Source organism: Rhinopithecus roxellana, chromosome 12, assembly GCF_007565055.1.
Source record: "Rhinopithecus roxellana isolate Shanxi Qingling chromosome 12, ASM756505v1, whole genome shotgun sequence".
NCBI lineage: Eukaryota > Metazoa > Chordata > Mammalia > Primates > Cercopithecidae > Rhinopithecus > Rhinopithecus roxellana.
The window spans coordinates 41,784,954-41,808,200 of NC_044560.1; the positions used below are offsets into that span (position 1 = coordinate 41,784,954).

The 23,247-nt window shown below is 37.3% G+C and overlaps 1 protein-coding gene across 4 annotated transcripts in view; it reads left to right on the plus strand.

Moving 5' to 3' along the window:
* SLC35D1 (solute carrier family 35 member D1) overlaps positions 1–23,247 on the plus strand; it is a 78,486-nt gene that overhangs the window by 13,893 nt on the left and 41,346 nt on the right. For all 4 annotated transcript variants that reach the window (XM_030941861.1, XM_030941860.1, XM_010357082.2 and 1 more), the window contains exons 9-10: positions 17,597–17,664; positions 18,747–18,825. In XM_030941861.1, the coding sequence (XP_030797721.1) occupies positions 17,597–17,664; positions 18,747–18,825 (147 nt within the window). The remainder of the gene's footprint in view (positions 1–17,596; positions 17,665–18,746; positions 18,826–23,247) is intronic.

Below are 23,247 nucleotides of genomic sequence, written 5' to 3' on the forward strand. Positions count from 1 at the left end.
ATTCCAGGTAGAACTAACAGCATGAGCACAGGCACAACTGCAAAGACCAGACTCTTCAAATTAGAAGGTAGAAGTCAAAGACCTTGGAAACATTAGCAGAGACCTTAGAGAATGTCTGGTTTGAGCCTCTTATTTCATAGATGGGGAAACTGGACCCCAGAAAGGACTAGAACCTAGATTGTTTAATTCTAAGCAAGTGCTATTACTATTCCCACCATACCACACCCTGATTCATTCTAAATTAGGACCAGTGCTAGACACAAGAATTTGACATTTACTTTGCAGGTAGTGACAAGTCCTTAAAAGTTTGTGACAAAGGGCTGGGTGTGGTGGCTCCCACCTATAATCCTAGCCCTTGGGGAGGTGGGCAGATTGCTTGAGCCCAGGAGTTCAAGACCAACCTGGGCAACATGGCAAAACCCCATCTCTACAAAAAGTTCCAAAGAAATTAGCATGCCTGGTCGGGCGTGTCTGTAGTCCCAGCTACTGGGGAGGCTGAGGTGGGAGGATCACTTGAGCCCAGAAGGTCGAGGCTGCAGTGAGACATGATTGTGCCACTGCACTCCAGCCTGGGTGACAAAGCAAGGCCATGTCTCCAAAAAAAAAAAAAAAAAAAAAAAATTGTGATGTAAGTGGTACAGTGGGGAGAATTTAGAACTCTCGGAATGCAGAAAACTAGCTACCTCCAGTTCCATGCCTGACCACCATCTGACTTTGGATAAGTCTCTTCTGCTCTCCCATTTAGCTTTATCATGTGTAAAATGAGTCTCTAGGTACAGCCGTTTCTGGGGTTGAGACAGAGTTTCTGAGGAGTAAAAGCCATGGCATTGTGGAAACAGACAGCTATTCTCACAGCTGGCATGAGCCTAGTACTCCCCGATAATCAGTGCTGATAAACTGCTCTCATTTGTTGGACTGCAGACTTTCCTGACCAACTTTGAATGGGGGCCACTTTGAATGGAAACTTTCTATGTATTGAATGAAAAGATTTCCAAGATGAATGGTTAAATGAAAAAGCACAGTGCAAAATGGTGCATATGGTATCCTACCTTTTGGGTGAAATAAAAAGGAAAATAAGAATACCTGCCCCCCCCCACACAATTTTTTCATTTATTTAAATAAAGAAACTCTGGAAAAATATACATGAAACTGATAAATAATTTTTGTGCATATTGTAGTAACAGGGTAAGTAGAACAGGAATGGGAGGGAGACTTCTCAAACTATTCATCTTTCTATATTTTTTTGATTATAGGACCATGTAAATGTGTTTAAAAACTATATCAAAGGAACAATAAGGAAAAGATAGTTTTTCTATAAATGACTACTATCCTGTGATTAACCCTAAATTTGAAAATAACTGGGGACATGGAACAAGTCAGTTTGTTATTATCTGAAGTTGCAGACTGTTGACCCACATTGCAAATTGAAGCAAAATTGATGCAAATTATTCTGAAAGTCTCACTGTTAAATTTAGTAGGCAGAATTTAACTTTGTTAGGACAAGAATCCAACAAAGGGGCTCTGAAAGGTCAGCTCCCCAGAGAGGCAGGAGTTGGATACAGCAGTTGATGGGTTGATACAGCCTTTAAGCAAGAATTGGAGGCCAAGGATGAAAAAAATGAAATTATAATACCATAAAAATTTAAAGGAAAGTTCCAGTTGAAAAACTCATCCCAGTGAGCACATAATGCAAGGTCTTACAAAGCATTTTGAGAAACCTAACTTGTGTGTGTGTGTGTGTGTGTGTATGTATGTATATGTATGTATATACATATTTAAAGTTTATTCAAGGTTCTCAAAGTTCTGGGTTTACCAGAAACCAAGGAACAAATAAATATATTCAGCACTTAGTTTTAAAAACATGTATCTTCTAACTTTAAAACATTTTTTTAAACTATGCCTCATGCAAAAACGAGCTTACTGTTAATAAAAGATACCTAGTTAACATAGATAAAGGCAGAGTAGACATCACTTGACCAATGACTTTCCAAAGCATCAGTACAGATTGTGTTTAAACTTACTAATTGCTTCCTTCAGATGGGAATTTTTTTAGTACAAAGCCAGTGATTCAGTCACAGGAGTTGGAGCTTGACTTTCTGGCAGCACACCCCGCTAGGTGTTCTCACATAGGGATGGAAGAACAGACCCCTTGCTGTAGATCTCACAAGGCTAGTTCTGTGGTATGCTGTATAATGTCTCCATTATATCACTGGCTAAATTACATGGTTTAGGTGAGTTACAGGAAAAGTTGCTGCACAAATTGTCTGCCTGGAGGTGTCTCATACTAAGCATTGCTGACTAAATAGTGAAGTAATTTTAGGCTGTGGAGTTAGCCTGTTTAGAGTTATTCATCTTTTCTGGATTGCTCTGTGGAGCATACAGATTGATTTTCAGACTCTGAATTATTCTCACCACATACAGACAGATTTCTTCTGTTTTCTGGGCCTTGGTGTTTCCATATGTAAAACAGGTGGGTTGGATCAATTATTCTTTAGTTATGAATGAGTCGATCTTTCTCTTTGCCTGTATATTATTTGACTGATACTGTTCTGTTTTTAACCATTCTTACCTCTGAGATACCTCTTTTTAAATAAGAGCATGTGACCTACTTGGCAAGCTGGAATATGTAGTTTTGACATGATATGTAGGTTTTATTTTATATAGGTGGCACCACTGACACTATCTTCTTTCTGCCTTAGCAAGTTTCCTAACAGTTTACTTTCAGATAAGGATTCAATTTTTTTCTCAGTAATTTTTCAGGGAAAGAATTTTCAGAATAGAATAACATTTATTAATCTTTTTTCTTTACCATGACGTGCAAACTCAGTGGTTTATTTTTAGACTTAATAGTAAACAGACGTATATTAAAACACTAAGAAAATATCTGTCACACTTTGGATTTTAGTTCAGATTTCAAATGAGTTGATGACTCTGCTTAGCAAATTTCCGGGAAGTGGGGATTGGTTGCCTATGTTCCTGAATGACAAATGGGTTAATGAAGAAATTAAGATGGAAATTAAAAAATTTCTTGAAACAAATGATAATGGAAAACTGAAACTTATGGTATACAGCAAAAACAGTACTAAGAGGATAAGTTTACAGCTGTAAATGCCTACATCAAAAAAAAAAAAAAAAAAAAGGAAAAGAAAAGAAACACTTCAAATACACAACCTAATGATACATCTTAAAGAACTAGAAAAGCAAGTTCTTTTGGGTTCCACACCCAAAAAGATTTTTTGGTTTTCTGAAAAGAAAAAATTGACAAACCTTTAGCCAGACTAAGAAAAAAAGAGAGACGACCCAAATAAATAATATCAGAGCTAAAAAAGGAGACGTTACAATGGATACCACAGAAATTCAAAAGATCATTATTGGCTACTACGAGCAACTATATGCCAATAGATTGGAAAAGCTGAAACAAATGGATAAATTGCTGGACACATACAACCTACAAAGATTGAATCATGTGGAAATCCAAAACCTGAACAGACCAGTAACAAGGAATGCGATCAAAGCTGTGATAAAAAGTCTCCAAGCAAAGGAAAGCCTGGATATGGCTTCACTGCTGAATTCTACGAAACATTTAAAGAAGAACAAATGCCAATCTTACTGAAACTATTCCAAAAAATAGAGGAGGAGGGCATACTTCCAGAGTCATTCTGCAAGGCCAGTATTACCTTGATACCAAAGTCAGACAAAGATGCGTTAAACACGGACACACACATACAACACAGAACTGTAGGCCAGTATCACTGATGAATAGTAATGGAGAAATCCTCAACAAAAATACTAGCAAACCCAATTCAACAACGTATTAAAAAGATCATTCATCATGACCAAGTGGGATTTATCCCAGGGATGCAAGGATGGTTCAGGATATACAAATCAATGAATGTAATACATCATATCAACAGAATGAAGGACAAAAACCAAATGGTCATTTCAGTTGATTGATGGTGGAAAAAACATTTTTTTTTTTTTTTTTTTTGAGACAGAGTCTTGCTCTGTCGCCCAGGCTGGAGTGCAGTGGCCGGCTCTCAGCTCACTGCAAGCTCCGCCTCCCAGGTTCACGCTATTCTCCTGCCTCAGCCTCCGGAGTAGCTGGGACTACAGGCGCCCGCCACATCGCCCGGCTAGTTTTTTTGTATTTTTTAGTAGAGACGGGGTTTCACTGTGTTAGCCAGGATGGTCTCGATCTCCTGACCTCGTGATCCACCCGTCTCGGCCTCCCAAAGTGCTGGGATTACAGGCTTGAGCCACCGCGCCCAGCGGAAAAAACATTTGATAAAATTCAAAATCCCTTCATGATAAAAATCCTAAAAAAACTGGGTATAGAAGGAACATACCTCAATGTAATTAAAAACAATATATGACAGATGAATGGGTAGTATCATACTGAATAGGGAAAAATGGAAAGCCTTTTTTCTAAGATCAGAACACAACAAGGATGCCCACTTTCACCACTGTTACTCAACGTAATATTGGAAGTCCTAGCTAAGTCAATCAGACAAAAGAAAGAAAGGGCATCCTTTCTTTCCTGGCAAACCAGGAGGCAAATTATCCTGGTTTGCAGATGATAGGATCATGTACTTAGAAAAACCTAAAGACTCCATCAGAAAACTATTAGAACTGATAAACAAATTCACTAAAATTGCAGGATAAAAAATCAACATACAAAAATCAGTGGCATTTCCATTTGGCAATAGCAAACAATCTGAAAAGGAAATCAAGAAAGTAATTCCATTTATAATAGCTACAAATGAAATAAAATACTTTAACTTAAAATTAACCAAAGAAGTGAAAAGTCTCTACAGTGAAAACTGTAAAACACTGATGCAAGAAATTGAAGAGGACACAAGAAAATGGAAAGCTATTCCATGTTCATGGATTGGAAAAATCAATATTGTTAAAATGTTCATACTACTTGAAGCAATCTACAGATTTAATGCAACCCCTGTCAAAATACCAGTGAAATTCTTCACAGAAATAGAAAAAACGATCCTAAAATTTATGTGGAACCACAAAAGACCCAGAATAGCCAAAGCTATCCCAAGCAAAGAGAACAAAACTGGAGGAATCACATTACCTGACTTCAAATTATACTACAGAGCTGTAGTAACCAAAACAGCATGGTACTGTTATAAAAATAGACACATAGATCAGTGGAGTCTATGTGTCTGAATAGAACACAGAACTAAATCCATACATCTACAGTAAACTAATTTTTGACAGTGGTGCCAAGAACATACACTCAGGAAAGGACATTGTCTTCAATGTATGGTTCAGGGAAAACTGGGTGTACATATGCAAAAGAATGAAGCTAGATCCCTATCTTCTGCCTTGGACAAAAATCAAATCAAAATGGATTAAAGACTTATCTAAAACTTCAAAGTATGAAACTAGTAGAAGAAAATATTGGGGAAACTCTCCCGGACATTGGACTGGACAAGGATTTCTTAGTAATACCCCATAAGCACAGACAACCAAAGTAACAATGGACAAATGGAATCACATCAAGTTAAAAAGTTTCTGCACAGTGAAGAAAACAATTAACAGTGAAGAGACAACCCACAGAATGGGAGAAAATATTTGCAAATATTTGAAAAACAACTCTATAGGAAAAAATTTAGTAATCTGATTAAAATAATTGACAAAAGATCTGAGTAGACATTTCTCAAAAGAAGACAGATGGCAAACAGTCATATACAAAAGGTGCTAAACATTGTTGATGATCAGAGAAATGCAAACCAAAACTACAATGAGATATCATTTCACCTTAGTCAAAAAGGCTTTTATCCAAAAGTCAGGCAATAACAAATGCTGCTAAGGGTGTGGATAAAAGGGAACCCTCATACACTCTTGGTAGGAATGTAAATTAGTACAAACACTATGGAGAACAGTTTGGAGGTTCCTCAAAAAACTAAAAATGCAGCTACCATATAGTCTAGCAATACCACTGATGGGTAAAACCCAAAAGAAAGGAAATCAGTATATCGAGGAGATACCCTTATTTTTATTGTAGCACTGTTCACAGTAGCCAAGATTTGGAAGCAACTCGAGTGTCCATCAGCAGATGAATGGATAAAGAAAATGTGGTACGTATAAACAATGGAGTACTATTCAGCCATAAAAAAGGAGATGCTGACATTCACAATAACACGGAACTGGAGGTCATTACGTTAAGCAAAATAAGGCAGGCACAGAAAGACAAACTTCACATGTTCTCACTTATTTGTGGGAACTAAACGTTAGAACAATTGATCTGGTGGAGATAGAGAGTACGTGGTTTACCAGAGGCTGGCAAGGGTAGTTGGAAGGAGGGGTGTGAGAGGAAAGCTGGAAGGGTTAAGAGGTACAAAAAATGGTTAGAAAAAATAAATAAGACTTAGTATTTGGTAATACAACAAAATAATTGTACGTTTCAAAATATAACTAAAAGAGTATAATTGGATTGTTTGTAATACAAAGGATAAATGCTTGAGGGGATGGATACCCCATTTACCCTGATGTGATTTATTATTATTATTTTGAGACAGAGTTTCCCTCTTGTTTCCCAGGCTGGAGTGCAATGGTGTGATCTCGGCTCACTGCAACCTCTGCCTCCTGGGTTCAAGTGATTGTCCTGCCTCAGCTTCCTGAGTAGCTGGGATTACAGGTGCATGCCACCATGTCCAGCTAATTTTTGTATTTTTAGTAGAGACAGGGTTTCTCCATGTTGGTCAGGCTGGTCTTGAACGCCTGACCTCAGGTGATCCGCCTGCCTCGGCCTCCCAGAGTGCCGGGATTACAGGTGTGAGCCACTGAGCCCAACCCCTGATGTGATTATTACACATTGCATGCCTGTATCAAAATAGCCTCCACCCATAAATATATACACCTACCATGTACCCACAAAAATTAACAATTAAAAAAAAAAAAAGCATAGTTATAGTTAGTGGTAGGTCCATATAGCATTTGCTGTCTCCCTTTCATTATAGGACATTGTTTTCACTCCTGGGGTATTTACATTATACTCCTGGCACCTGTAGCACTAAAGACTTTATTCAAAACAGAAGGAAAGCCTAAGAAAGCATCTTTGTATATTAAATCTGTAATCACAGTTACCAGTCAGCTAAGACTGAAGATTCCAGGCCTTATGGCGGAGAGACTCTTTAGTTCTGTGTCACACACAGAATGACCAGGTAGGTCATTCTCTTCACAGTGGCTCTTTAGCAGAGCTTTCTCTAGAAGCAGAAGTTTTGTTTTGTTTTAAATGTTTTTTTTTTTTTTTTTCCCTGATTAACAAAATATATGTTCACCATGCCTTCTGTTTCCTATCTTAGGGAGAATAAAAAATCCGCTTGCAAATCTACCAAGAGATAACAGTGGTGGAAGTTTAAGTGAATAATCTCCTCTGTATGTAAATTCTGTATACATTTAAAGTGTCTGCGTTTCAGTCTGTCTGTTGATCCTCACAGGAGGCAGATAGAGCATACTATTTTCTACATTCGTAATATATAGGTAGAGGCTCACTGATGTTAAATAACTATCATGGCCACACAGAAAGTTAATGGCGGTTAGAATTAGAACTCCTGCTATTTGACTCACTGATTGGTAACCATGTGGAGCCATAAAGGAAAAAAAAAAATTGAGAACATGTTGTTGCCTTGCCTTTGTTTTTTTTCCAGCAGTACAGATGGAAAGACTATAGGCTATGGAGCTGAACAGGTACTTACTAGCTAGATATTTTGGATATGTTACTGAATGTTTCTGAGCCTGGTACATAATAGGCACTTAAGCAGTAGTTTTTGTTTTTTATTTTTAATGCTTCTTTATGGCAGGGAGAATGGCCTCTTTTGCACTGTAGGGACTGCCAGCGTTCTGTTTTTCCTACAGCTGTACTTTCAAATGGCTGCTGCTGCTTTCGTTGCAGCCAAAGATCTATTCCTGTGGCAAAGCAGAGGAATGTAACAGTGTGCTTGTGCCATAGACTGACTTTCTCCAGAGACAGGCCAAATACTTAGAGAAATAAAAATCCCATGAGAATTATTTTTCTGTTTTTGAATTTTGTCTGAATGGAATCATATCCATGAGATTTATTTTAATATCCTGAAGATGTCATTATTATGTCCCCAAAGGAGACTGTGCAGTATATATTTGGGGCATTTTTCTGAATCAGATGTAACATTCAGTGTAGAGAGCCTTGGGGCTTAGCATATGTAGACTCAACGTTTACCGTATATAACCTGTGTGACCTAAAGTAAGTCACCCGTCTTCTGGGTATAATAAGATCTGGCCTTTCCCACAGGATTGTCATGGCAATCAAATGACATGATATATATAGAAGCACTTGGTAAACCATAAAGCACTCCAAAAATGTATGGCAGCACTTTTTTGTTTTTAATTTTTTTATTTTATCATTTGCTCCTTGATTATCAGGAAGCCTGATTAAACCTTCTTCAGCATAGTGCCCCAAAACCTGCCTGGGGCCTGGCACACGGGACTTAATAGATGTCAGAATTGCACACCGAAAGCAGAGGAGATATTTAGAGCTAAAGGAGAGAAGAAACTTAGGTTTATGAGAGGTTTGAGGTCTTTGCCAAATAATTCTGATTACTGACCACTGATTAAGTCACTGATAAAAAAAATTAAAAGTAATGATTATATGTAGTAGCTGACATCATTTACTGAGCCACATTCCTTCCATGTCAGCGATTGTATCCATATTTTGTTTTTTGTAATTCTGATCACCCTGTAGGTGAGGTCTTATTATTCATCTTTTTACATATGTAGAAACTAAGGTTCAGAGAATTATCATTGTCCCTTATAACAACTTATTCTCTATTCTTAATGACTTCGGGGTGAAAGAATAGCTTAGCCAGGAAAGGAAGATAACTTAGAGTTGGAGGAAAGGTTTTAGGGCTGAGATTTCTTTTATGTGTTTTAGCTTGGGTAAAATAAAGTCTCTGCTTTTCAAGCTGATCTAATACTCTTGTCACAACTGGAAGAAGCCTTAATACCCATGCAGTTCTCCTTTATAGAAGCTCAGTCTAGCATAATGAAGCAGTGGTGAGGTGGTAAACGACACCAGGCTTCTGAATCCTGGTCCACCTACCTTTCTAGGTACAGTGGCTTTTCCTGCAGGGTATACATAACCTTTCCATTGCCTAATTATTGGTTTACTGGGCTATGCCTTCTCTGTTCAAAGAAAAAACAAAAACAAACAAACAAAACTTAGTGCAAAGCTAATGAGTTATATGCAGTTCAAATGACCTTTAATTATTAGAAGAAAAGTTAAAAATTATATATTTTGTTAACTATACCTTAATAAAGCTGGGCGGGGGGCAGGGGCAGGAAACAGGGCAAACTGATAGTGTAAGAAACAGTTAAAATGTGAACAATTAAAATGTAAACATACTTGAGATTCTGGTCCATTTTCAGATAAATGTGAAATAAAATTGTTTTTTTAAAAACAAATCATGTAGATTTAACATTCAACTTAAATACAGTTAGTAGCATGTACAAGCAGGTGTGTGGGTGTATTAAAAAGCAAAGTTCAGAGGGGTCAGATATTTGAAAACAAAAAAAGCAAAGTTCACCTCATCTGTATGTAGAAAATGATGCTGGGCCACAGATTGTGGATGTTTAATCCACTACCGCTAGTATTTGTGCTTAGCACTTGGAACTCTGCAGAAATGACATATGACACATTTCCTGCTCCCAAGGAAATAGTCTTGCTAGCAGAAGCTGGTCTCCTGAGTCCTAGGCGAGTTTATTGTGCTTTACTGGTTTTTCATCAGAGAGGAGGTTGTGTTTACCAGGTATGAAAGAGCGTAGCATGAGATTGTATGCATGAGTTCTCATATCTTCCATTCATCCAGCAGTTATTAAACACCTACTATTTTCTGATCACTTTGTTAAATACCATGGATACAGAGATAAATCATCAAGGTATTTGCAGTGTCTGTCTGGAGAGATAGTCATGTACATAAAGATGTCCATATATGTACACATACTTAGTAAGGAACCTGATAAAAGTAGCATTTAGTTTTCTGTTGAGTTTGGCAGGAAAGATGCTAATGTGCAACTTAGGTTTTTGGCTAAAGGTTCCTAGTAGAAGCATCATTTGGTACAGGGTTATAATTCAAATCGGAACTGAATGTGGTCTTTCATTTCCTAGCCATGATGGAATAACACGGACAGGGTTTACCTTCCTGCATTAAGGTACTAGAAAATCAAACATTTATCAAACAACATTTTTCAGTCTTTGGATGACAGGCTGTAAAGGATTGTTAAGAAAGGATGAGAAGAGAAAAGAAAGCTATAAAAAAGGCTCAACTGGAACTTTTAGGGATGAAAAATGCCTGAATTGAAAAATAAAGTGGGAGGAATTAACAAATTAGGAGAAAAAATCAGTGCATTAAAGAAGTAATAGAAACTGTCCAAATGAAGTGTATAGAGGAAAAAAGATTGTAAAGCAAATGAACACAGTATTAGTGACCTGTGGGGCAATATCAAAAAGTCTATGAGGGGTGGGGGCAGAAATTTTTTTCCCCCAAAATTTAATGAAAACTTTAAAGGCACACATACAAGGAGCTCAATAAACATAGAATGTAAAGGAAACTGTATAATAAAGAGGAACATTTCATAATGATAAAATGGGTTAACTCCTCAAAAGGACATAATGGCCCTAAGTGTGTATATTCTTGATGAGAGAGCTCCAAAATATGTGAAGCGAAAACTGATAGAACAGAAAGGAGAACTAGACCAACCCACAATTACAATTGGGATGTTAATATTTTTAACTCAGTAATTGATAAAACAGTGAAACTGAAAGTCAATATAGAAGACTTGGATAATACTGTCAGCAAGCTTAATCTACTTGACATTAAAGAACATTCCATTCAACAACAGCAGAGTATACATTCTTTTCAAGTGCACATTGGGTATATACCAAGATAAACTATATTCTAGGCCGTAAAAGCAGTCTTAATAGTTTAAAAGAATTGAAACCATACAAAGCATATTCCCTGACCAGAACAATATTAAGGTAGAAATTAATAGCATAAAGATATTTGGAAAATCCCCAAATATTTGCAAATTAGCACACCTCTAAATAATTCATAGATGAAGAGAAATCACAAAGAAAATTAGAAAATATTTTGAACTGCATGAAAATCAAAGCACAGCATAGTGGCTGGGCGTGGTGGCTCACTCCTGTAATCCCAGCACTTTGAGAGACCCAGGCAGGTGGATCACTTGATATCAGGAGTTTGAGACCAGCCAGGTCAACATGGCAAAACCTTGTGTCTACTAAAAATACAACAATTAGCCAGGTGTGGTGGCACACACCTGTAATCCTAGCTACTTGGGAAGCAATAGAATCACTTGAATCCAGGAGGCAGAGGTTGCAGTGAGCCAAGATAGCACCACTGCACTCCAGCCTGGGCAACAGACCCTGGCTGTTTTTATGCCTGTCTCAAAAAACAAACAAAAAAAAACCTACAACATAGGAAAATTTCTGGAATGCAGCCAAAGCAGTATATAGAGGGAAATCCGTAAAATTAATTCTGTGAATTAAATCCCTAAATGCTTATTTTAGAAAAGAAGAAAGATCTAAAATGAGTGATCTAAGCCTCTGTCTTAAGAAAGTAGCTGGGGCGGGGTGGCTCATGCCTGTAATTCCAATGCTTTGGGAACCTGAGGTAGGAAGATTACTTGAGGTCAGGAATTCACAGCCAGCTTGGGCAATATAGTGAGACTTGTCTTTTAAAAAGGAAAAAAAGAAAAAGAAAAAAAAAGGAAACTAGAAAATTAAACCCAAAATAAACATAAGAAATGTAAGATTGTAAGATAAGAATAGAAATCATGCAATGAAAACCAGTGAAACTAAAAGCTGGGATTTTTTTTGAAAAAAAAAAAAAAAAAAAAAGATTAATAAAATTGCTAATTCTTAGTCAATTGATCAGACCAAAAAGTGAGTTTACATAAATTATCAATATCAGAAATGAAAGAAGGACCTCATTACAGTGCACATATTTTTTAGAAGAGTAGTAAGGGAATATTTTGAACAATATTATGCCAATAAACTTGACAACTGAGATAAAATAGATTCTTGGAAAAGACAAACTGTGTACCTAAAGCTCATTCAAGAAGAAATAGGTAGCATATGAATAGCTCTACTCTATTAAGTAATTGATACGGTTTGGTTGTGTTCCCACCCAAATCTCATCTTGAATTGTAGTTTCCATAATCCCCATGTGTCATGGGAGGGACCAGGTGGAGATAACTGAATCATGGGGAGGCAGTTTCCCCCATCCTGTTCTCAAGATAGTGGGTTAGTTCTTATAAGATCTGATGATTTTATGAGGATCTTCCCCCTCTGCTGGGCACTCATTCTTGCCACCCTGTGAAGAGGTGCCTTCCACCATGATTGTAAGTTTCCGGAGGCCTCCCTAGCCATGCGGAGCTGTGAGTCAGTTAAACCTCCTTCCTTTACAAATTACCCAGTCTCAGGTATTCCTTTATAGCAGCATGAGAAGAGACTAATAGTCATTAAATAGTTCTGTTTAATTGAAATTAATCATAAGCTTTAATTAATAATAGGGCTATTATAGCTCTACTTATGTTAAAGAAATTGAATTTGTAGTTAAAAACTTTCCTCTAAATAAAATTTCAGGCCCTGATTGCTTCACTGGAGAATTTGACAAAAAATTTAAGGAAGAAATAATAATAATTCTACATAAATTCTTCCAGAAGGTAGAACACTTCCTTGTTGATTTTATATGGCTAGGATTACCTTCTGCCAAAATCTGACAAAAACATTACAAGGGGGGAGAAAGTAGAGTACAAAAAAATCCAGCAATATATTAAAAGGGCAGTATATCATGACCATATTGTGTTTATCTCAGGAATTAAGGTTAGTTTAACATTTGAAAATCAGTCAGTGCAGTTTACCATATTAACAAGAATATAGTAGAACTATCCTCAATAGATGCAGAAAACCTATTTGACAAAGTGTGACATCCACTCATGAGTGTAAAATTCTCAATAAACTAGGAATAGAAGGGAACTTTCTCAGCGTAATAAAGGACATCTATCAAAGAATCTATTGCTAACATATTTAATGGTGAAAGAAAGACTGAATACTTTTCACTAAGATTTGAGAACAAGGCGAGGATGTCTGCGCTCATATAGTGTTCTATTCAGCGTTATGTTGTAGAACTTCATCTGTATAATACAGATTTGAAAGGAAGAAGCAAAACTGTGTGTATTAAAAACATGATGTATGTAGAAAATCTTAAAGAATCTAGAAAAAAGTGATTGAAACTAATTACCAAGTTTGCACAGTACAAGGTCAATATGCAAAAATTAACTGTAGCTCCACACAATAGCAGTGAACACTTGGAAACTAAGTAAAAAATACCATTTGTAATAGCTCAGATTATAAAGTAGTTGGGGATTAATTTAGCACAGTATGTTTCCTGTATGCTGAAAACTACAAAACACTAGTGAGATAAATTTTAAAAGACCTAAATAAGTGATTTTTATGTTTATTAATTAGGTGGTTTGATATTAATTTGGCAGTTTTTACCAAATTCATCTATAGATTCAACACCACCCCAACTCTATTGGAAGATTTTTATGGAAATTGACAAGCAGATTTTAAAATTTATGTGGAATGGCAAAGGACTTAGTATAGTCAAATCAGTTTTCAAAAATAACAGTTTTAGAGGATTTATCCTACTTGATTTCAACACTTCTTATAAAGCTTCAGTAATCAAGACACTGTGATACTGGATTAAGAGTAGACAGACCAGTGAAATAGAACAGAGAATCTAGAAATAGAAATATACCATGTGGGCAATCATTTTTGTCAAAGGTGTGAAAATAAATCAATGAGGAAAAGGTAATGTCTTTCACAAATGTTGGTAGAACAATTTGACGTCTGTATGCAAAATAGTGAACCCTGACTATGACCTTGTGGAATATACAAACATTTATCAGGAAAGTGTTATAGGTTAAATTGTGTCCCTCCCCTTCCAGATACATATATTGAAGTCCTAACCGCTTGTACCTCACAATATAATCTTATTTTGAAATGGGATGATTGAAGTGTAATTAGTTAGGAACAGGTCATACCGGAGTAGGGTGGGTCTCTAATTCAATATGACTGGTGTTCTTACTAAAAAGGGAAATAAAGGGCCAGCAGGGTGGCTCACACCTATAATCCTAGTGCTTTGAGAGGCCACGGTGGAAGGATCACTTGAGGCCAGAAGTTTGAGACCAACCTGGTCAACAAAGCAAGACCCTGTGTCTACAAAAGAATTTAAAAAATAGTAGCCAAGTACAGTGGTGTACCCCTATAGTCCTAGCTATTCAGGAGGCTGAGGTGGAAGGATTATTTGAGTCCCGGAGTTCAAGGATGCTGTGAGCTATGATCATGCCACTATACTTTAGACTGGTTGACAAAGCAAGACCTTGCCTAAATAAAAGGGCCGGTGGCGGGGGTGGGTTGGGAAATTAAGACACAGGTATGCACACAGGGAGAACAACATGTGAACATGAAGTCAGACATCAGGGTGACACCTCTACAAGCTAAAAAATACCACAGATTGCCAACAAACTACTAGAAGCTAGGGGAGAGGCAAGAAAAAGATTCTCTCTCTCAGTTCTTAGAGGGAGCCAACCCTGTAGATACTTCGATCTTGGACTTCTAGCCTGCAGTACTGTGAGACAACAAATTCCTGCCATCTAAGCTTCTCAGTTTTGTGGTGCTTTGTTATGGCAGCTGTAGCAAACTATATTAAAAGGATCATAGACCTAACCGTAAAAGCTAAAACCATAAAACTAGAAGAAAAGATAGGAGAAAATCTTTGACTTTTGGTTACACCCACATCTCATTAAAAAGTTATAAGCAAGAATTATAAAAGATAATATTGATCTGAAGACTACATCAACATTCACATTTTTTGCTCTTCAAAAGACACTATTAAGAAAATGCAAGGTGAGGCCAGGTGCAGTGGCTTACGCTTGTAATCCTAGCACTTTGGGAGGCTGAGGCGGGCAGATCACTTGAGGTCAGGAGTTCAGGACCACCCTAGCCAACATGGCAAAACCCCATCTCTACTAAAAAATACAAAAATTGGCTGGGTATGGTGGCATGCACCTTAATCCCAGCTACTGGGAAGGCTGAGGCACGAGAATCACTTGAACCAGGAGGCGGAGGTTGCAGTGACCCGAGATCGTGCCACTGCACTCCAGCCTGGGCGACATAGTGAGACTCTGTCTTAAAGAAATAAAAAAGAAAATGGAAGGTGAGTCACAGACTGGGAAAAAAATATTTGTATTTTATGTATGTGTGTGTATGTAGCATAACATATATATGATTAAGGACTTTTATCCAGAATATATTTTTCAAAACTTGTGCAACTCAATCATAAGAAGACAAATAATGTGAATAAAAATTTGGCAAAAGAGGCCAGGCGTGGTGGCTCACCTCTGTAATCCCTGCACTTTGGGAGGCTAGGGCAGGGGGATCACTTGAAGTCAGGAGTTCATGACCGGCCTGGCCAACATAGTGAAACCCTGTCTCTACTAAAAATACAAAAATTAGCTGGGTGTGGTCGCACACGCCTGTGATCCCAGCTCCTTGGGAGGCGGAGGCAGGAGAATCGCTTGAATCTGGGAGGCGGAGGTTGCAGTGAACTGAGATCGCATCACTGTACTCCAGCCTGGGAGACAGGGCGAGACTCTGTCTCAAAAAAAAAGTTGGCAAAAGATTGAGACACTTCACCGAAGAAGAAATGCTGATGTCAAAGAACCACATTAAAAGATACTCAACTTGACAGTCTTTAGGGAAATGCAAATTAAAATTACAAAATACCATTTACCCACTTGTTAGAATGGCCTCTAACAGTTCCAAGTGTTGGTGAGAATATAGAGCAGTGGGAACTCTCTTATAGTGCTAGTGAGAATACAAAGTTGTGTAGCTACTTTGAAAAACAGTTTGACAGTTTTTTACAAAGTTAAAGATACACCTAACCAAATGAACCAGCAATCCCATTTTCTAGCTATTTACCCAAGATAAAGAAAAACATGTCAATTGGGAGACTTGTAACCGAAGGTTCAAAGGTTCGTAATAACTTGTGGAAATAACCCAAATAAATGTCCATTACCTGGTGTTTGGATAAACAAATTGTGGTATACCCACAAGATAGAATATAGAATACTAATTGGCAATAAAAGTGAATGAATTACTGATACATACATAGGATGAATGAGTCCTAGGAGCATAATGCCAAGTGAAAGAGAAGGAAGACACAAGAGTACATGGTATACAATTCCACTTGTAGGAAATTGTTGAACAGTGAAGTTAGAGTAACAGAAAGTAGATCAGAGGTTGCCAGGGGCTTGAAATGGAGGGGAGATTGACTGTCAATGGGGAGGAGGGAACTTTGGAAGGAGTTGATTTCTTTATCATGATTATAATGGTGGTTACATGATTATACATTTGTGACTCCTCATTGAATTGAACACTTAAAATTAGTTTATTTTTCATGTATTCTACCTCAACAAAGAACTATAAACAGTCTGTGTCTGTCAAGCCCTGTTAGGAATGTAATTAGATAAATGTGATGTGGGTCCTCCAGGGAGCTCAGTCTGTGGACATGGTATGGAAAGATTTACAGTTCAAAGGGACAAGAACTCTAGAGAGGAGTGCTGAGGCACAAAGGAAGGAGTACTTGATCAGGGAAGGCCCCACAAGGGAGCCTTGAGTTTTAATTTGATGGCTGAACAGGAGTCAGACGAATGTTGAGGGGAAGGACATTCCAGGCAAAGGCATGCAAGTGGGAAACTGTATGTTATGTTTTATAAGCCACAGAGAGCCTGGTATTGTTGGAGCCCTGGTGTCATGAGATTTATGTGGAAGTAGCAAAAGTTGAAGCTGGACAGGTTGGCAGAGATAAAAGGTGGAATGTTTCTCACATTTACTTATCAAACTCCTATTGCAAAAACAACTAGGTACTTGAGAATCCATTCCTCTTGGACAAGAGATGAGATTATCAGTGCGCCCTTTCATTTCTGTTCCTTTCCTTTTGGCTTAACACAGGCAACACCACCACCACCACCACAAAATACCTTGTTTTTAGAATTAACAGTTTTAAAACTGTAATTCTCCTTGAATAGACCTCAGCTGAATTTGTATAAGTAAGGCTGTATTTAAGCTTTCACATGTTACAGAAAGGAAACGTTTTGATGTTTGAGAAAGCCTTTAGTACTAGCACATTAATAGCCATCTGAAAGAACTGAGATTAGCCACATGTGGCTTGTGCCTTCAAGGAAATGTCAGTCTCTTTGCACCAATAGTGAGAAGTATAAAATCCCCACATTACACTTTGGATGAGAGAAAATCTTACGAAACGACTTACTAGTTCAACTCTGTATACATGAAATCTTTGAACATCACTCTCTATCCTTGGAGTAATTCAGGGAAACGTATATGTGTGTGTCTGTGTCTGTGTTGGAGGCAGACTCAAAGAAGGATTTACATTAAAATGGGATAGCTGATTTTGAAGGCCTGGTCTAAAATTTAATGTTTTCTTGTGTGTTGCAGGCTGTGGAGTTTGAAGGCTGGGCCGACACCCTCTTTCTTCTGCAGTTCACCCTCTCCTGTGTAATGGGGTAAGCCTTTGCTACCTTGTTAGCAGATAGTTTTCCTAAAGAAATAGGTTAGAGAAATTTGCGTGCCTCATTTCTCAGTATCTTTTTAGGTCTCCTGAGTATGTCAGCCTAGGATAATTAAGCCTCCAGATTCAGGTGGTTTCATAGCCCTTGGGAATGTGCTCTTAGGGTTACTGAATTTGATACCTTAGAAGGATGAAGAAAAGAAACAGTTTACCTGATAACCTGCTGTTTAGTAAGCACCATCATATTTCAGCATGCATTAGTTTTATCTCTATACTGACCATTTGACAGATAGAACTTTAGTAAATTGTCTAAATTTGCACAGTTTGTAGGTGGCAGTGGCAGCGTTTGAATTTGGGGCAGTTTGACCCCTCTTTACCATGTTTTCTTCTTCACAGAAGAGAATATGTAGAGGATGAGAGGATACCTGCAAACATGCCTCTTCTCCTCACCTCCATGTTTCTCTAATGTGTTTTTTTTTCCTCAGCTAGTCAGTTTAGTTGCTATTTGGTGACTGGATCTGGCACACAGTGAGCAGGTGCTTCAAAATAAAGTTGACCTGATGCCTTGGTACTAAGTCAGGCTGAAAAGCCTCAGTGGAAATCAGAGGCTTTGTATCCCCTCTTAAAGTAGTTTTAATTTGGTTTTCTTCAATATTTAAGGATCTCTCTTGCCTCCATCTGGCCCAGAGGACATGTTGTCCTTATGGAAGGTGCAAAACTGCGTTTTAGGGTCTGTGAGCTCTGAGCTTTCTGTCTGGCTTAGGCGTATTAGTAGGAAGCATGATCTATAAAAAGTCATGATTGTAAGAGATGGTTCAGGGTTTTGATGAGGGCAGCAAGGAAAAATACTTGGTAAGGAGATGAATGTGTTTCTCTTTAGTGAAATTTTAAAAATTCTGAAGCTGCAGTATAACAAGCAGTGAGGTGGGGAAAATTCATAGCTGGTCAGTGACTAGAATGTGCTGGCCTGGCCAACACTGATTGTTTATCTTGGCTAGACATTACTATAAAGTAAGAAACTGGATTTTATACCTCTTCCTTCATTCTAGGTTTTTTATACCTCTTCCTTCATTCTAGGTTTATCTTAATGTACGCCACAGTACTCTGCACGCAGTATAATTCTGCTCTTACAACTACAATAGTTGGCTGTATTAAGGTAAGTAGAAAAAGTACTGTTATCTTTTTGGTACCTGCGTTATTTGAAAATCGTTCCTTTAAGATAAGAGTCTGGCGATGGCCTTAAGACCCAAATTTAGTCAAATTGTGGTGATAGTTTCTTAGTTTGACAAATTGTGGTGATAGTTTCTGAAACAGTCTTTAAGAATGCAGGGAGGGCATAGTCTCTACTTGGAGGCAGCTTAGCTCTGAAGAGCATGGGAAAAGGAAAATGTACTATCTGAACAGAGGAAGGAATAGAATTAGGTCTGTTTCTGACAGGGCAGATTAACAGCTTGGTAATGATAAGCCTGTCCCTTTAACCCCCAGTGAGAACTGCTGTGTTCTCTGCCTCACTGAAATCTGGCTGTTTTGTAGGGAAAGGATGCTGGCCAGAAACTAATCGGGGGAGTTTTCCTGTGCCTGAGCCAAACCTTAAATGGCTCACTTTTGAAAGCTGCGTCTGACATTTCCAATGATCTCATTTCCTCCTGATCCATTTTATTTGAGGGGAGACTAATTTATCTTCAGCCAGGAAAGCCAAGTTGACTCGAATATTGAGCTAAAGTTGGTGGCTTGAAGCCTGAGGCCTCTTCCATCTGACTTTGTGATTCTAGAGCTTTATGATTCAAGAGGCCGCAGCTTGTCTGAATTCCAAATGAATTAGCCAAGTGGGCCTGCTTCCTTAGAAAGGCAAGACCGAGAGATGTAGATCCTTAATGTTTGTGGAAAAGAGGGCCATTACCCTTGTGCCTTCCTTTCTGATGCCCCATTACTCAGTAGTGAGGGAAGGGGTTTCAGAGGTCAAGTTTTTACTGCTCTGCTGTTTATCTTTGTAGTCTCAATAGAGTGGTGCCCACCTGATCTCATTTTAGAAACTAGATTGGGTTAAAACTCCAGAAAGTCTGTGGTTTCAAATCATGAAATTGGACTGTTTGTTGTGAATAGAATTCCGAATTAAGCTATAACAGGTCAACAGTGTGAATTCCTTTAGAAAGCTAGAGATATTCCATATGCCAGGCTGACTGAGACAGCTTTAGGTCCCTCCCCCAAATTAGCTCTGGCTGTGTTTTGGTTTTGTAAAGTGAATGCTTCAAAGGTAAAGTGGATGGCTTGCCTCTTCAGTATAAGAACAGTGAGAATGTGAGAAATAGGCCATGTTTTTAGCTAAGGAGAGGGATGATGCAGGAAAGCCTATGTTTAATTTTAATAAGTAAACCTATTTGCCTGGAATTTCTTAGTGTACTTTATCATTATCAACATGGGATACAAATAAAGTCATTCTTGCTTACATAAAGTTTATACTTTCCTTTTGATACATGTTTCTCCTCACAGTAGTCCAAGAACTCCATGGATTTACTCATTCCAGGGTGATTAATTTTACTTACACACTCCACAGGGAGGCAAAAACTGAATTGTCTGATTAGTTTACTACTGCTCTTGCTTCGTACTGGTGCAGGGTATCACTGTTGAAGGATGGCTTGCACATGCGGACAGATGGGAATTGCTGATACCCTTGCAGGGTCAAAGTCTCACAGGACACAGTGGAGCTTCTGTCATTAGCATCCCAGTCGTAACCCATTTAGCTCAGCCATTCCCTACAAGAGGCTTTAAGCTTCCTTTTGTGCTTGAGAATCCCCTGCAAATCCTTAGGTCAGCATTCCTTTTTCTTTTCAGGATGGTGGGAAAATCACTTACGAAAACTCGTTAAAAGTAGATATTCCAAGACCTACCCAGATAGGCTCAGTCAGAATCTCTAGAGTAAAGCTTAGAAATGTTTATGTTTAACAGGGTTGCCAGGCAATTGTCAGGTATACTAAAGTTTGAGAATTGCAGTCTTAGTTTTGAACTATTGTGACTCTTCTGTGCTTCCTGATAATTTCTTTTTTGAAGACGTTGGTGTCTTTCCTTGATAACCAGCCTTGCTTAGGATACCCTAACATATACCTACAGGTTTTCCAACTTCTGATTTTGAGCAGCATGGGTTGGATTCTGTCCCCTTCATTTCTGAAGTTCCTTGGGCAACTTAATAATCCCTGGATCTCTGTGTTCAAATGAGGTCCTATTATACACTTTCCTAAGTTGCGTGCTAGCCTTGTTTATTGTTACATGATACTTAATTTTATTTTTTCCCTTCAAATAATAGGAAAATCCTTTCTAAGGCAACCTCCTGTCTTCGAGGCTGACATAATTTTGAAGGTTCTCTCAAAGGGTGTTTTATTAGAAAAATAATTTTGAAGTTTCTTTTTGGCCTTTTTCACTGTGTCATTTTACTTTGTGTCTCATAGGCCTAATCTAGAGGCCTGTGAAAAATAAGTCAGAGAAATATATTTTGGGGTAAAATATTTTAATTTTCTTCAGTTCTCACTTTAAAACTTCCAAAAGTTTTATATATTAAAAGCCATTTGGGCCAGAGGTCATTTGAGATAGACAAAGAAGTGAGAAAACAAATTTAGATAAGCAGAAAGGAGTAAATTTAAATATATTGTCCGGTATCTTTTTTAGTCATAGTCCTAAGAATGGATTAGTTTAAACATTTGTGTCCTATTTTAGGAGGTGGCATTGTAGATACACTAGGCCTCTATGTATGATGAAGGCAAACAGATCTTTAATAGGGGGTGTTTTTATGGAAACAGAAGAAAAAAATGAAGGTTAATGTCTGGAGTAGTATATAGAGTTTTGTAGAGTCCTTGAAGTATCTTCAGATTGCAGTGGCAATCTGACAGACTTTACTGGATTATAGTTCAAATCACTATTGAAGTGAACTTTCTGAGTAGTGTATACATCAGTAGGCATGAAGGCTGTTTGTGTGTAACTTGTGATTTTTCCTGAAGTTTAAGTTGTCTAGTTTCAGTTTATAGGGCTTTAAGAAAAGCACAGTTTTAACTTGCAGTGACTGAAAGTCAAAAATGGAAGAAAAATTTGAAAATCTTAGTTTGGAAACCTGTATCCAGGGAAGAATTTAGGTTTTAGTCTAAATATTAGAGAAGTAATAAAAACAATAACAGTGAATGAGGCTAGAATCTAATTTAAACAGGTGTGCTATAGTTTTATTTGAAACATATTTTTTCTCTAGTCTCCCATTTTTACCAAAGATAAATCATAGAGGATCATTTTATTTGTAAAATAAGTTTAAGTCTTATTATACTTGGCCTGCTTATTTGTATAAAGTGTAGTAAGAATAGCGATTGGCCATATAGGCTCTTTTTAGATTAGTTTTGTTGTAACTTTTTAATTAGGAATCTTAGATTATTAGACTTTTAAAAGCCTCAAGGCCAGGAAGCTAAGCCAAGGATTTGCCACCAGACTCTAATACCTGTAACAAATTGGGTGAATCTTTCTCCTTTTGATATCATAAAATAACTTGAAGTCCCTTGGCCTGTCAGAAAGTTACATTTTTTGTTTATCACAGGTCAGGAAGCTTGTAAAGGAACTGTGTAGACAAGGGTCTTTTTATTGACTTTATAAAGTCAACTTTAATTTCTTAAAGTAGTTTGGTTGCATCTGAAAATATGTTATTTTAGTCACAGCCTTGGTAAAATAACCATTGTCTCTGTGTCCTGTTACAAAGAAAGCAGACGTGTATTGAACTTATCTAAACAATTATATTCTGATAAGTTAAGAATATTTATAAATAGTTTTTAAATTTGGAGAAATTAGTTAGAAAGATCAATGTTTTAAATTTATTCACAAAGTATATTTTACTCAATTGTTGTAAATTATAAGTAGTTTAAAAGAAAAAAAGTTTTTTGACTCTGGCAAACACAGCATTTTTTTTAAAGTCATAAAAATTACTTTAGTCTTTTACTAATGTAATTCCGTGTAATTAATTCTTATTCTGCTGGATGTTAGGTTAGCAATCCTCATGAATACATCAGTTTTTAAACTAGAGTACTGAAAGTTTTTACCTAGTCTAATGGTCTCATCAATAAAGTTACCAGAAACCTGTATTTACAACTACTTATCAGGGTCTTTTTTATTAATTTCTCTGAAGAAAAAGCAAATTTTGGACTCTACCCAATTGTAAACTGCATTTTGAGAAGAATCAAAGTAAAACAATAATTGTCAGTGGACAACAAAAGTCTTAGAATAGTTATACAATTGACAAGGAAATTTGGTTATTTCACTGGCATATACCAATTTAACATAATCATAATTATTACTGATAATATATATGAAGACATTTCAAATCTTTAGGAATCTCATACAGATTTAGAACATATATTAATAACACATTTATATAAATGTAATGCAGAGAAAGTTAAGCACCATTTTTTAAATGATTTCCATTTGATTTTAACATACTGAATAAGGCTAATATGTTTCTCTTGGACTTCTAGAGGCCCTATTATCTAGAAAGTTAGTTTGAGGTCAAAAAACTGAATTTGAAATTTTGATTTGGGGAAATATGTCAGATATCAAA